Source organism: Syngnathus typhle, linkage group LG6 (genome assembly GCF_033458585.1).
Source record: "Syngnathus typhle isolate RoL2023-S1 ecotype Sweden linkage group LG6, RoL_Styp_1.0, whole genome shotgun sequence".
Taxonomy (NCBI): domain Eukaryota; kingdom Metazoa; phylum Chordata; class Actinopteri; order Syngnathiformes; family Syngnathidae; genus Syngnathus; species Syngnathus typhle.
The window spans coordinates 8586287-8602629 of record NC_083743.1 but is presented as its reverse complement, the minus strand read 5'-3'; the positions used below and the strand labels follow the sequence as shown (position 1 = coordinate 8602629).

General features: G+C 39.3%; 2 protein-coding genes across 2 annotated transcripts; both read right to left on the bottom strand.

The window, feature by feature from the left end:
• Positions 1-32: 32 nt before the first annotated feature.
• rnf7 (ring finger protein 7) lies at positions 33-1475 on the bottom strand. The gene is made up of 3 exons (XM_061281113.1): positions 1249-1475; positions 1107-1154; positions 33-508 (listed from the first exon to the last, which is right to left on the bottom strand). The coding sequence occupies exons 1-3, from the start codon at positions 1409-1411 to the stop codon at positions 390-392; spliced, it is 330 nt and encodes a 109-aa protein (XP_061137097.1). The 5' UTR covers positions 1412-1475; the 3' UTR covers positions 33-389.
• Positions 1476-2019: 544 nt separating this feature from the next.
• Positions 2020-15729, bottom strand: rasa2 (RAS p21 protein activator 2). Its single transcript, XM_061281111.1, has 24 exons — positions 15487-15729; positions 12793-12916; positions 11884-11987; positions 11716-11810; positions 10633-10709; positions 8930-9013; positions 8774-8846; positions 8607-8683; positions 8081-8182; positions 7803-7956; positions 7499-7647; positions 7304-7418; positions 7096-7170; positions 6726-6849; positions 6293-6399; positions 6111-6194; positions 5914-5991; positions 5752-5825; positions 5407-5513; positions 4976-5058; positions 4678-4886; positions 4440-4543; positions 4130-4310; positions 2020-4060 (listed from the first exon to the last, which is right to left on the bottom strand). Exons 1-24 carry the CDS (start codon positions 15542-15544, stop codon positions 4030-4032), a joined length of 2469 nt encoding a protein of 822 aa, XP_061137095.1. The 5' UTR covers positions 15545-15729; the 3' UTR covers positions 2020-4029.
• Between the last annotated feature and the right edge of the window lie 614 nt (positions 15730-16343).

Below are 16343 nucleotides of genomic sequence, written 5' to 3'. Positions count from 1 at the left end.
CATAAAATGCTCAAATAAAGAGGCAAAATACATCAATTTACACCAACTTTTATTCCTAAAAATTACAGTCACATATTTAACGTGTGGCGAACACTTCCACAAACAAAACCTGAAAAGCTAATAAATGACCCCAAACTGCAAAGTGTCACCCGCTTTCTCCTCATGACTCTGTGTCCTTGCACACCAATCGTGAGCCGTGAGTCAGAGTTTTGTGGGATCCACCTGGTTGGTTTACTGCCTGCCTCTGACACTGGGAGTACTGGAACATGCAATCAAATGGCCAAGGCGAGTTGTCGACCACGGCTCTGCACGGGGCGTCGCAATGATCACGGCCATATCTGTGTCCACCGTAGGTGACGTCTTTGAATCACGTCGCCAAGGTGCTGGCCTTATTTGCCGATTCTCTGAACCACCCAGTCCTGCTGGCAGAGGGGGCAGCGATTGTTCTGCTTCACCCAAAGGGACATGCAGCAGTTGTGGAAGGAATGGTTACACTCTCCCCAAACCACTGCAAAACAAAACAGGGCAAAATGTTGTACATTGAGCTAAACAGTCAATTCAGTTCACAACAAGCAGTAGTTTGGCACATACTTTTAATAGGAAAAAAAAAGACTTTGTGCTATCTGCACTCCTAGCTGGCCAAGTTGCAGAAAATTCAGCATATGATTTAATGCAATTCAAATCACAGCCTTATCATGATCTAAAACAAACTGTCAAATAACTCTTTGAACGAATGCGGGCTGATTAATTCAATTTGTGCATTATGTATCACTGCAGTGTGCACATGTAGCAGGGGTCCCCACTCCCCTGTATGATAAGCAACTCAAATGTGGACGTCGGTTGAAATGGGCCAAAGCTATCGTTAAGAAGAGTCTTAATTATAGGAAATTACTAAATTATTTAATTCACTGTAGTAATTTTTGCATAAATGTTACATTCTTGTGACGCGCGATGTTCGTAGACTCCAAATGTCGTATGTCCGGAGCGTAAATCGAGGACCCCCTTGTTAGCTAAAATTGTGCTCACCCACTCACTGTATGTCATTTAGTTGAGATAACTGACAAGAGGCGAAAAATTAGCGTGTGTGTTTGTTGACAACACCTTACCAACACAGTCTTCTTGCTTGTTTTCCGCCTGGCACCGGAGACAAGCATCTATAAAAGATGAAAGGTGGTTATAACTACCGTAAACGACCGGCATTTCGGTGGAGAGTAGCTGGGCTAAACTAGCTAGTGTCGACACGCTCACCCATCACTTGCACCCGGCAAATGGCACAAGTATCACATTCCACATCCCAACTCCACATAGCAACAGCATTCCACTTTTTTAGTGAAAACATCTTGTCGCCGCCCGATTTGGAGCCAGAAGTGTTGTGCGAGAGAACTATTCCGAGATCGTCACCGTCATCCATGTCTGCATCAGCTCCGAAAGCCACAGCAGTTAGCCTAGCAGGATTAGCTTAAACAACCAAAATGGACGTGAAAGGCCAACTGCCGGTGACCATTACCACAGTTAGGAGACGCGGAAGTGCAAGACAAGTGAGTCAGCGCCTACGCCATATTGGATGTGTCAGATCTGTCCGTTGCTGCTTTCTACAACGTGCAAAAAGGTAATGCTGCACATTCACACATTACACATATTTGGTGATTAGAAATGTTTGTCTTCAATATTTATAATTGTAACAAAACAACAATGTTGCTGTAAACTCTTATGCAAGCATGAGAAAAATTAAAGTTGCTTTTGGTGCAAATATATTTCTCAAGTATATAGTTACTATTTGCCATGTTGACATACATGGCCACATTCCATTGGCTCATCCAAATTCTGAGTACCAAAATAGACATCTAGGCTGACTTAACTCTTCATATTTGTTCCAAACTTTATTTTCAATTCAAATGGAATGAAACCCTCCCACATAGCCTTCATATATATATAAATGAACTAAAGGCATTATACACTCACATCACAAACTATGACAATATTGAAAATGTTTGTCTGGGAATGTTCCACGAACAGGAGAAGCTTTGGCAGAATGTTTATTGTACATTTCTTTAAACTGACACAAATAGACCAAGTTTAGAAAATAAAAAAATGTGTAAAAAAAAAAAAGGGACATTTATAGAGACATTCAGAGGGAATGACCTGTGTCATGAGAAGTGAACTACATCCAACAAATAACAATGGCACATGGATATCCAGTATTTTATCAAATTACAGCAATGTGCTTTAAAATATATTTTTGATTCTGTCACAAAATGCAATTGGACCTTGTTTTGTCTCTCTAAAACACAACAGATGAGGATGTTAACTCCCATCTGGATTAATTTTTCCCGGTTCACTTACTTTTACTTTATAAATATTGCTATGAACATGGCAAAAAAAAAAGCCAGTTGCTGTATTTTACCAAAAGACTGCCCTTAACAGAAAAGTGACAGGCACATTATTTTAATAAAACCATACTGTACCTCATGGATTTTCAGGAACAGAACAGAAACATACAATTATACTAATGTGCACAAATAAAGGACACTATAGCCACAAGATTATGGTCCCTTCTTAAAACTACAGAAGCATATTGTGCAATAACAGAGTCTGAGTTTGAAATGTTCCTGCCTCAAGAATCTGGTTCCCCCTTTCAGTCTGCAAAACAACACAGCCTGCAAAAAGAGTGAACAGGGTGTTGTACCAGCTTGACATCAATAGCATAGCATAAAAAAGGGGCGTGGGGCCTTACAAAATCTTCTCTTTTTGCATTAAATATAAAAAACATGAGAAATAAATTTCCAATAGATCTACCAAAACAACAGGGGGGAAAAAAAAGGTTAATTCCATATGGTCACAATTTCAATAAAAATCCAAGTTTCATGTGATGCTTTATGAAAGGGAGCTGATATAGAGATTTCAGGCCATAAAAGATAAGGTGGCATTGCTCACTAACACAACTGAATTAGGAGAATGCTGTATAAAAATATATATTTCACTGGCACAGATTCATTTTGAAAAATGATGTGCTTTCAAATATCCGGATTTGGTTGCTTGATATTTCTTTCCCTTTGTGGAATTTAAAAAAAAAATATGTTGTGGCAGTGAAGCCTCAGAAGTGTCATGAACAGATTCTTCCATTAGAGGTCTCAAGAAATGCGTACATTACACAGTTTGGATTTCCTTCATGTGTAGTCACCTGTTGAGATACTAGTTTCGTACCAATATGAGTCACAAACAGGTTAAAAAAAAAAATCATTTGCTGCCACAGGTCATGAAAAAAGTAATATATGATATATTATTAAAACAGATATTACACAAATATATAGATATTACATTTCTTTCCACGTTTAAAATAGTCGTATTCAAAATACATTAATTTTGTTTTCAAGTCAGAGCTATGAAATTGTCTTTGGTCAAGAAAAATATAAAATCAACCAAGCTATAAATTTTACTATACAGGGTTGAAAAGACAAAATCAGGATCATGTAACTGATCAAAATGGGGAACGCTGATACACCAAGTATCCAGTAATTAGTTTCTCATTTGGAGAAATATTAAAGTGCTTTTGCATTATTCATTCCCTCAGCATGTCCTGCTAAAGAACATCCAAAGAAAGGCAGATTGGCTATTCCCTCTGTACCTTGGAAAATGTACATATTTGTTCAGAGGTGGAAAGATGCTAAAACATCATAGTGTTTAGACGGTCCATCCTCAGAGCCATTCAACTAAAACTGAGTGAATAAAATTAAATTAGCAGCCTACTCACACAGCTGTGGACGTGAACTACGAAGGAGGCTCTTTATAAAAGAACTACGAAGCTGAGGGGGGGACATGAAGACGATAACAACAAAAATGGCAGTCTGTCTGGTTCTGTGCAGAGGAATGAACAAGTTAACTTCCCGTTTTTAGGATATCAAAGCTGCAACGCTGACTGGGAGTCGAAGCTCTTCTTTTTTCCCCGTTGGGCTTTCTTCACTGGGACTCCCGAAGAACATCCAACCTGTGTCACTGGTGTGATCTCGCTGGTGCAAAGGCACAGCTCATCTAGGAGGTTTTTCCCACTATCGGGTTGTCCCTGAAAAATAAATAGCACCGTTTATTTTATTTTTTCTTGAAGAGAAGCAGCTAAGCGGCAAATACTCACAAACTGCCGTACTGCGCCGTAGTGTCATTTCGGATCTCGTGCTGCCGCTGAAGCTCCTCCATGATGTTTCGGAGCTGTTTAAGCGTCTGAAAGGTCTCTTTAGGTTCCTGAATAGTAAACTTGGAGAATTCCTCCTGCTCTCTCTGGGGGCCCTGGTACACCGCCAAACTGGCACACGCATCTAAGAAGAGTACATACAATGTTGCGTAATCCACTTTTAAAAGGCGATCATGCATTTTTATTGAGAATGAATAACTTGAAGGTATCTCCAGGAAGACTACATTTGATTTGTATTGCCTTAGACACTGACCTTCCATGTTTTGCAACTTGGTGTCATTTGCAGAGAGGAGCGAGAAAATCCTTTCGGTTTCCCGATCACAGTCGATGTCCAGTTGTAGGTTGGCCTGCATGGTGCTGAAACAGCAGAGTTAATAAAGTTGAGTAGTGCTGAGATTTGTTGAGGAGAGCGAGCCACCGATGCTTTGTGTTTGTTTTGATCTAAATGACGTAAACTAGACCATTAGATTGGTTGACTTGGTGGCACTCACATGGTGCAGGGCTTGCAGCCTGGCGAGCAGCTATTTTGGCTTTTACAGCACTGCCAAGAGCCGCCGCTGTAGTTGGACGGATGAAAAGTGGCTAAGCGGCCCTCGTTACAGCGACTGACTTGGCCCAAGACGTCCAGCCACTCACAGGCTTCCACGCAATTTCCTGCCTGCACGTACAGATGCTTCTCAGCATGAACGACCTGAAACATCTGACACACCAGAAACATTTTCATTCTGAAGTCAGACTGGAAAAAAAAATATTTTTAGGGAAGAATCACTTGTTAAGTAAGAGGCTTACATTTTTACGGTTAAAGGCACTTTCGTCAAGTTTCTCCACTGCCTGGATATTTTTCACATTGATGATACAGTCGGCTTCTTTTCCTAAGAAGCAGAACTTACTGTCAGGGGAAAATACAACAGTAGTGCTTTCGAAAAGTCACCTTTGTTTTTAGCTCTGGGCATCTGTTTACACAATTGAAGTAAAAAAAAAAAAAACCCAAATGATCGAATACTTTTTAACCAAAATCGTTTTCCTTTCCTTTTGTTATTGACAGCAGTCAGCTCTTCACACAATCACTATAATGATTTATAAATATATACTTACAATCCAGCTCACTGACTTAGATTTGCTATATTTGCTCTGATTTGTTACGAGAGGCCACTAAAATTGTTATATTGGACACCTATACTCAAGTGAAGCTTTCGGAATGAAGACTATATCGCTCTCACCTTTTTGTTTGTGGTAGGAAAGCTCGCTGTTAGTCACTCGAAGCCATCGCTTTTTGAAGTTTTTCTTGCCAAGGCGTTTTCTCCCCTGGGCCCGTTTCTGGACTTCCCTAAAGAGTCACCAGCATGCCGTTTCACTTTCAATTCACCAATATGCTGCTTTCTTCTACTTTGAATACACTTGTAGATTCACTGGATACGTCAACTCATGTGCAAGGTCTAGAGGTGACGTTAGAATACAGTTTGATGAAATTAAAGTAAAATGATTTAAATTAAAAATGAAGCCAAAACTAGCTCCAAAATCTTTTGTCAGACTGCCTGGCTCCACAGTTGTCGAAAAAAACTCACCCCTCTTTCAGAACGACTGCGTCTTCCAAGCCGCTTGACTCTTTGCTGACATTGGAAGATATTTCATCGAGAAACTACAGTCAGAGAACAAAACGTAGTACTTAGACTATTAATAAGAAACAGGAGATAACTAAATAGATGTAAATTATAGAAGAAAAATACCTTTTTTACTTTTTCAATGCATTTATCTTCTTGGAATGATTTGAAGAAGTCATACATGTATGTTTCTTTGAAACTAGACTGAAGGCGGGAGAAGAAAAATATGTGATTGGGTTTTTCCTTTATTTTAAAGAACCTCAAAGTTGCCGTAAACTTTATTAATTGACTTTAAAGAGTTGCACGTGAACGATGGTGCTTACCAATTTTTTGGACAAACTGCCCCAGCTGCCCAGAGTCTGAATGGTTTTTGAGATGAGAGTGAGGGTTCGAGAGATGTCAGGATCCTAGGATTTAACATTTGGGTAAAAACAAAAGGTTTCTTTAGAACTTTTAGTACAACCCATTAGATGGATCTTTTTCAGTCATGGTGTCGTGAACTTACAGGATGATGGGAGCGGAGCTGAAAGGAGTGTGGCGAAAGAACAGCAACAGCAAAGAAGCGCAAGAACACAAAGCTGCTCACAGCCGAGTATTGGACGTGAGGGTCAGCTGGGAAGAAACAACACAAATTTCCAAAACAAAATAATGTGATAATCATTCTAATTACATTCATAAGGTCAACCTATTTTTGTATTTTATTTATTTTTTACAAATACAGTAATCTTTATGATCAAAGATTATTTTGCTACTAGCAACCAATGTCATCAAACTACCATGTTAATGAATTTTAGCGACACACCATGTGAAACCGAAAATCAAATTTTTGTAATTTTCTGGAATTGGATTCCGATTGGCAAATATGCACATGCCTTGCTTCCACTAGAATCATTTTGGAGTTGTTTGGAAAGGTTTTAAGAAAACAAAAGGGTATTTACCTGGAAAACGCTTGCAGGCTAAATGTCTCAGTGACCTGAAGACGGCACACATTGATGGCGGGCAGTTGGCATTAGACTGAGTGATCGACGAGAAGACTTTCTGGACATAAAATTGTAGGTTCTCCTACAGAGAGAATTTTTTCAATATACAGTATGATCGTAAGTGGTAGATTAGCAATGTGTACTTGTGCCATACTGAAAAGTTATAATGCTTTGAGAGTAGGCAATATCATTCTTTAATTTCATACACAACATCTTAAGGAGGGGAATTATATGTCCGTATTATTTTACTGTTTGTCTTGCTTGCAGTTTGCAAAAAAATATATATATACTGAATATTACAAAGTTTATTAGATAAGTAAATATCTACCTTGTTGACTTCCACATTGTCCCCTTCTTTTAGTTTATTGGGGTCAATCTCACAAGTTTTATTGGACTCACAGATCTGTGACAACAAAGAGAGCTATTTGAGACAGTTTGACAAAAATGGTCAATGTTTTTTTTTTTTTTTTTTAACTACAGCGTAAAAATATTCTGCTCAGTGACAACTTCAAGTCTAACTTTGTATTCTCTTGTACCTCATCTATTACAGGCTTGAGCGTGACAGCGAGGTAAGTCTTTCCCACAATCTTCATCATGTCATCAATGCAGCGCGTTGCTAGCGAGTTACCACGGAAGATAGTGTTAGCCTCCCTGTATGGACAAAAAATGATCATCGTTTGAATTGCTTCACATTCGTTTGTTGCAAGGTTAACAAAGTTAAAGGTTCTCACTGAGTGTTGTCCAACTCCAATGCTGCCACAGCAGAGACAAAAGGCACAAAGCGATTATGATGCAGCAGCAGTCGAACCATGGGTAGAACGGCCTCGTATCGCTCTCTGCAAATGTCCCCCAGGATATGTGCTGATGATGCTGAGATGGGCTGAAAGGAGGGAAAACAAAGTGAAGGAGGTGACGGGCTGAATAAAGAAATTAAGCAAAAATACTATAACTGTACATAAAGTACATCAAATGGAGAACGTCAGTGTTTACAGCTTGAAATGAAGTAACTTATTGCTCTACTTTACATTCTCCTACCTTCACATCTGGAGATTTGAGCAGCAAGTTGCAGAGTGGTATGTAACAGGCAGATGGCAGCACCGTGTCTTCGACGTAGGCCAGCTTTAACCGTAAGGATCCCAAATCATCCGATTTTGACTTGCTACCATTCCCTTTAGGTTGAAGAAGATACCTAACACAGAGATATTTTGTTTGTAGTGATGCGTGCACAAACCAGTGTACTATCAAGCTTCAAGTAAGTAAGACAAGCACAGACAAAATAAAATGTGATAATAATTGTGCCCCGGTTTCCTTACCAAGCTTTGTGTATGTGATTATTTCGCAGGATCTTGACAGGTACCCGTGTTTCCCCCAGGAACACATCTTGAGCCAGATTCTCATTATTCCACAAATCGACTCTACAAAAATACAAGATTCAAGTACTGACGTATGCTGTACAGGTGAATTACAGTAAGTAAGATCTTGCTGGCATTCATCACAAAGTCACAACCAACAAGTCAAAAACCTAAAAATTCAAAGCCTTCAAAATATTGTTTTCATTGGTGGCTTTTGGTCTTGGTTTAGAAAAGCCAATCAATTATCCATGCAACAGTACCACTTCAAATCCATGCATGAAAGTTTACCTTTGATTTAGTCTAGTCTTACCAAGTGCTATGGGTCCATTCTGATTGAAGCCCCACATGTCCTTAACCAGAAACCAAGGCTCTCTATCAGCACAGTACATGCTTGATGCAAATTTTCTCGTTTACTTTTTGTAATTTGCTTGAAAGGAAATATTTTGGGAGGACACACAAATGAAAGATGAGCTAAAAATGTACTAACTTGATTTCTAGCTTTTCAATGTCTTCTTCCTCCACTTGGAAGTGAGACTTTTTGGAGTAGCTGCTAGACCGTGTGACCTGAAGATGAAAATGTGCTTTGTTTACAAATTCAACATATAAGTTGAAGCTTGAGTATCTGTAATGGGTTCGAAAACCTTTCAAGCGTACCTCAAAGAAGAATGTCTCTTCAAAAAGTGGGTTGCTGGTTTTCTTCTTAACCTTGGTTTTCTTTTGGTCAGACCTGAAGAGAAATGTTAAATCATTTTAATAGGTTTGTGATTAAGACCGATATCTTATTTAACTAATATTTAGAAAAAATGTTACCTGGCAGGTCCAACGAGTGACACAGTGGCATACGGGTCACAAATCTGCCCACTGATTAGCGGCAATCCCTGGCACTCTATTATTCTGCAGATATCATAAAGAAAATGCAGGCTTAATTGTAAGCAACTATTAACTGCTTTATGGCACAAAATAAAAACAGGCAAATGAACCTCCTTTTGCCAGCTACTTAGCTCACATCTCGCTCTACGGCTTTGGCAACTTGTGTTTGTCTTGAATCGTAGTTCTTCACGAACATTTATTTACAATAAAATCCACTTTTATAGTTAGAAAAAGGAAACAATGTGACATTAGCAATGGTGGTTTCACAAACTAGAGAACTATCAAGTATGAAGTATTTAGAATCGTTGTCATAGCAGTGTTTATTTACAATTATTTTTTAAATTTAAAATGAGTGACCTAATTATGAGATCATTCTAAAAGTATCATTATTGTACCCAGAATTTTAATAATGATAAAAAAAGAGAAAGTGGTTGGCCAATCAAGCGTGTCATTTTGCCCTTATGTAGGACTCGTGTTGCTCAGGGACTATGACTTTTCTCAAAGGTGTTTCAGGTGAAAACAAACAGACAGTGTAGGAACCCTAAACAGGATGTGGCTGCTAAGCAGGGGTCACTGGGGAGTAAGAATGAATTCAGCCCTTCTCTAAGTAAGGCCACGCAAAAGGGAGAAGACATGCCAAGAGAAGGCCGGGTTGTTTGTGCACAATGTCCCTTGGCGTCATGACAATATTCCCCCAAGTCTCCTTTGTCTATTTCTTCATCCACCACCACACGACTGTCTCCTGTGATCATCTTGAGTGATTAGTCACACTGTGACAGCATGACTAGCAGATGCGTGCAGTTTATGAGCTCAACCGTATTTATTTTACACCTGCTGTCATCAATGCATGTGCATTGGAGAGATGACACTGAGCAGGTGACAGTTTAACCAAACAAAGTGAGCGTGAGAGAATGACAGCTAGAGAAAATCACAGCGCTCGCAGGCTTCCTGCCTAGGCACCATCACTTCCTCTCATTACCCTGTTTAACGATTGTAAAAGGGCGAGTGCAAACGATAAGTAAGGCCTAAATGAGGTTTGAGCATTACTCATTCGCATGGAAGTTTTGCTCATTCTTTGATGAGTGGTTGGCTCTGAGCAGATAGGCCTCCTATGTCATACAATGTTTAATTGAAGATATATTATAATTAGTATGTTTACGTGGTAAGACCTATGTTGTGCAGGAATGTTAGCAAAAAGGAAAAACTGTGGCTTTTGCTGTTAACATTTTAATGTGGCTCCTTCAAGAAAATGCATAATTTAGTTCAAGGAGATGAACACAATGTATAGGACAATCATGGAATATAAAAATGACACTTATTTTTCCCCAATAATTTCAAACCACACCTACAAAGATATCTGAGCAAGATGTGAAGCTAAATACTAAAAAAAAGTCATATTCAATTTGGATTGACAGATGTATTATTCTAACAATATTTTTATTGCAGTAGTTAAATTTTTACAGTAGTTTACAATGCTATGATGCAATTGTATACCACTTTAAACTATAACCACAGCAACACAATCAGTGTGAAATAAATACCTCTCTGAAAAAAAAAAATACATATGAATGTCAGTTTTTTGTAAAGTGGTTAAAATGTTGGAACACAAACAAAATACGAGTGTATTGTGAGTAGATACTCACTGTGCAAGTAAATGCTGACCCACTGAGCCGTTCTCCGTGATCACTTCATTCAGTCTCATCTCGAGATGAACCTTACCCTGTTCGACAGGAGGACAAGGTGTGGCTGGTGAAAAGTTACATCAGCGAGCCATGATTCAGTGTTGGAACAGTGTACACAGTACTCGTTATTTTTTTATTTGCGTTCATGAAAAGTAATGGACACAATTATTCAAATGTCACCTGACCAGACACAACAGATTGTTTAATCTTACAGCCTTCTCTAGTATTAATTAATTTAGTAACAACTGTCGTTTCCTTCACTAAGTGCTTGACCTGTAACAAACAAAGCACTACCTCCTGTTTCATGTCACAGAGGGTACAGTGTGTGTGATAAGAGCCACCACAGCTGTGGATTTTGTCATCACTCACAAAGATCGGATGTGGTGAAGGCTTTCGGAAGTGCCAGAGTGCAAGAGAACAAGTTGGAAAAAAAGAGTGAGAGATAGAGACAAACAAGACGCCCACGCACAGGTCGGCATTTAGCAACGTTTGTGAAGTTATTTTATTGCACAATCAAACTTAAGGCCCATATTAATGTGAAGGACTCCGGAAGTATTCGACCAAATAAATGACAAGCCAATTAAGTCACTCACTCATAACTGCTTTTAGTGAATGTGACAGATGATTTGTCTCAAGCTGCTCCTCACGTTATTCTCATGATCAGACTTAGACTATTTGAATCCGAGCAAACACAGCAACCGGAGTTAATGTCTGAAGAGCCAAATGGGAGCAGGCATTAAAATGAGACCTTGATCATTTTCCAGTGTACCTTTGCAGTCGAGCTCGAGTGAATCAGTGAAGCAGCACATACCCAGAATAGTCTGGCGTGGGCTAATGGCAGTTTGAGTCAACACGAAAGCAACAGCAGTACAGTAGTGGTGGTGTACAGACCACAATTTTGACAAATATATATATATATGGCTTTTTCAATGTTTCAAAATCATGACGTGGAATGAGAACAATAATTATTACCAACAGCTTTAGAATGAGACGTAGAAATTAGAAATGTTACGCAGTCTCAGTACATCCGGAAATGAGGTTTACCTGAACCTCCGAGTTTGGGTCCACAGGCTGAAGGCTAAACCAGTGCTCCTTCCCTTTGTATTTACACAAGTCATCCTTTCGAATTGACACCTTACCTGAAAAGACAAACAAGAATGCATTTAACTAGAACGCCACTAAAAAGTTAGCAAAGATTCGATGATGGCTTACCAACTGGTAAATCCCTTTGGAAAACGCTCTTGGCATAAACATAAAATGATAAACACTGAAATGGCCGTGGAATCTCGAAGTAGAAGTCTTCACCATAGAAAGGGCTGTAGGTAAAGGCAGAGCATCCTTTTAGAAACTTGAAGAGCAATTTCCAACAGAGTTAATTATTCAGCCGGCTAAATGTCAATTCATAAACACAATATCTCAATTTCAAACCATTTTGAAGTCACTTAAATTTATGAATGACAGTAGCCTAATGTACAAAAGCCCGCTGAGAATCTAAAATCCGATGTGAACACATTCATCGATAAAGTTTCATTTTATTGTTGTAACTTGCTTTTTTTTTTTTTTTTTTTAACTTTAGTTTGGCTAGCACGTCCAGTCTTTATTCAACAGAAACGTTGTCCCCCATACACTGCACCATCTCGTATGTTGGCTTGACAGGCCTCTAAGTGATTAGGAAAATAAAAGGTAAAATACAACTCTGGTCATAGATCGTTTCCCTACAAATTTAAGAACATTCAAAGAAGTAGCCAAATGCAATCGGGACCATGAGGGAACAGCAACTGAAATACACAAAGGGATGCTTAAGAGTGACTATGAACTGCTTTAACAGAGGCAGTGGAGAGAGAAACACGGGGGTGAGCGTGGGAGGACACACTTCCTCAGAGAGTGTAAAATTCTTTTCACCAGCGTAGAAATCGGAAGAGATAAAAAAGAAAAAAACAGCTGATGTACACCACCTAGAGAAGACCTAAGTTTCATATCATGCGATGAAATGTGTAGTACTGTCAGACCCAACAACATTTGACTGTAAATCATTTTTTGATGTAAATGTGGAATAAGATGCCAAAAATGAAGTCAGTCACAGTTGTGAATGCTTTTAAATCCAGGTTAAAAACAAATTACCTGACACTTTTGTCAAACACCTTGGTTCGGAACACCTCCTCCTGATCCAGGCTGATGGTGCAAAAGGTACAAAGGTCCCTTTGTCGGTTTGGGCCTGAGACTGGTCCCAGGTTTTTAGCTTCACCTGCATCACATTGAGAAGCTCATTGTTAGCATCCCTAAGCACAAATTCACTTCTTCTATTATGTATGACTGCATTAGATTGAACTTAATTAAACTGTAATTATAAAAGATGTATCTATGTTGAATACTAAACATGGTTATGTATGAGAAGATTAGTGTTTATTGAACTCTTGAGACATTAATAAATGTGTGGAACTGATTAATCGCATCTTGAAGCAACTGAGACCAAATTGAATGCGCTACTTGGCTACAAACAACACTAATGAACAATCTTTTAATTGGAAAAAGAAAACTAGTGGTTAGAGAAGATGATGTTGACAAATTATCTTGTGGTCGTGTGAAGATTTTTGCGAGTGATTTGACCTGCCTCGATCTCATCAAAAAATGGCCATAATCAACAAACTATCAAAGAGAAGAGCAAACTGATCAGATTAACGGATTTGGGGCTGAAGGTGCAGCAGTTGGTGTATAGGGAGAAGAGCCAGGGGGAAAAGTACACAGCCAGGAGGGGCTCTGGTGCTGATACCCTGAGACAGACTTCCCCAAACGCACATGCGGATTCTGGTCCATCAGGATGTCTCTGATCCACCTGCAGATGGGAGATGGCCATCTTGAGCTGGGAGAGTTTATCCTGAACCAGAGTTGGGATCTGAAGTCCACCAAAATGATCCTAGTGTAGAGTCCCAGGGAGTCTCGATGTTGCTAGATGATTATGTTGAGACTCGTGTGACAGACTTTCTCAGCAAAATCAGTGTCATGCGGGTGATTACAATGCTTTGCAACACACACACTTTCTGCACGCGCCTGCTGCATGCAGACAGACCCAGATTACAGGATATGAGGTTTTTTTGCAAGACCGTCATGAATGAATACCAAAAAAACTAAACTAAACGGCAAGTAGTAAAATGCAACAACCAACGGATACAAGGCTGTCAATACCTTCACAACATGTCAGATTTAAATGGATTAGCGGGACAGAAACGGATGTCTAAATTGGTCCTTGTCATTAAGCTTAAACACTGGTGTGGACCTAATCAAGAAAAGTCACAAATTAGATCAGTCAGTTGACAAGCTAACATGGTAATAGTTCAGGGTTAGGTGCGATTGTTAACAGGTTACTAAACCCCAACTTGGATTATCAGCCATTCTTGTTGCCATCAGAACTCTTTAATATGTCAACCTGTAAAAAGTTGCAAGCTATTCCATCAAGTCATTCATTATTTTGCAGTGCATCTGGTTTCACAATATCTCCTGCAAAGTGTAATGGCTGATCTTATACTATCACAGATGATTAACCACAAAAGAATTGCGTATGAAAAAGGAAAATGAACAATGGGTCAATGTGGAAGAATGCCGTTTCATAAGATGGCAATGTGAGTTACATGACATTAGAGTTCCTCTATTTTGTTCTGCTTAGCTGATTAATTCATAGTAGTGAAACTGACGCTTTCTTGTTGTGCTCCTATGGTTTTGAGCTTGAACCTTTACAAAAAAAATCATGTCAAGTCCACATAAACATCACGCTGCTGTGATGAGACTCGGAGTAAAACGTTGCATCAATTGAAATTGAAAACAAATTGAAGTGGTGTTTGATTAGACAACTCAATAATATAGTGTCTAGAAAAAATACAAAAAGAAATCTGAATTAAACTTACAAGTTGTGCAAGTTTTGCAAGTTTTGCAAAAATCAAAGTTATATTGATGGAGAAAAAAAAAAACACTAAATAAAAATATTAAAATTTCAATTTATAATTAAGATTTACGTTTGATTTAGAAAACATTTTACAAAAAAATATTTAATTGTTTTTAAAAATAAAGCTTTTTTTTGTATAGAGACAGTTTCACCATTTTTACTTCCACTTCTCAGCCACCGTACATTGACGCCAAGGCTAATATATCAGGTCAGCCTTTCCAATCGCTACAAAAACACTGAAAGGTGTTTTGAGCATGCGGGTTGTATTGTCAACAGTAAAATAAGATGACAAAGGTGTCGAAAAACTAATTACCAGGTTAATGTTTTCATACCAAGTCTAATAAGATCGTAAGTAAACTCCACTCCTACACAAAACTGAATGGGCCGGTTGAGTGCCTCCCCACTCACCACCTGTCAGCCGTTTGTTTTCAATGTGATTGCTTTAATATTGTTAATTATTATCAATAGTGAGTGCTAACGCTAGCTACTGACATGGTAACTTAAAAGATGGCTAGCCAGAGTTGTCTCCAAATGTGATTTGCTCCAATGGAGCACCTGAAGTCAAGAGCAGAGGCCAAATTTAAGCAAGCACAGTTCCGTTTTCAAATGCGCTATTTGAACAGCTGCCGTGGCTCCGACATCGGGCTTCATGAATGAAATGATGGCCAACTAGTAGCCGCAGCTAGCACACCACCGCTACACTGATGTAGAACAGCAGCCCGGTCCGGCAGAAGCAGCCGATGATCAGGCTGCCTCTTCCCCGCGACTGAAGATAGCACACCGCGCCCCTTCGGCTTTGCCTCTCGCTACTGCTAGCTTGATCCCCGCGGTCACTCACTTGGTCCAACAGGGAGAATCAGCTGCGAGGCCAAACTTACATATTTTGCCACGCAGGCTTTGTAGAATCCGAATCCTCGCGTCGTCCTCTTCCGCCATGCTGAGAGCTGACCGTTGTCGCTGCTCCGGTGTATTCAGCGCGGCTTTATCATATCCGTTTATGAATGCAGGCAGGCAGAGTGGGAGAGAACCAGCCCTACTGCCGCGTTACGTCAGGCTCCCTAACACAGCATAAACATTCGCTGCTGTCTTTCGGAGGAGAACTTCCCCACAAGCGGAGCCAGTACAAAACCGATGTTGATCTCTTCACATCTTTGCATGAAAATCAGCCACGATTGACGTTGTTTGAAGACAAGATGCGACCCAGGATGGGAAAAGCCGAAAGTCGCATCAATGGTAGCCAACACTTTTTGCACTTGACACATATCCAGATGCTGGTTAATATATGTAAACTCTTGCGTTTAGTTTTATTGAAACATTTCCATGGATAACAAATGCCGTTAAGAGGACCTGCAGAGAATTCTTTGTTGCCTGCATGGTCATGTAAGCCCCACATATATAATGCTTCATGTCAATAATGTATAATATACGTATAGCAGGATCAGGAAGTCAGAGAACATATTTAAGAACAAATATAAAGCGTTACTTTAATGTCTGCTACATGCCAACAATCATAATTTCTGTTGAATCACTTTTAAGTACAGTAGAAAATATGGGAAAGACAGAAAAATAGTGGCATCTGCTGGATGAGTTATATTCAAACAGACCACACACATCCAAAGTACCTTTTCATTTTTTATGACTTATAAATGTTTAAAAGACACGTTGTGGAATATTTGCTGCGTATTTTTCTGAAATGTACCCATTGTAACTTTCAAAGTACTAATAGTTCCCCTTT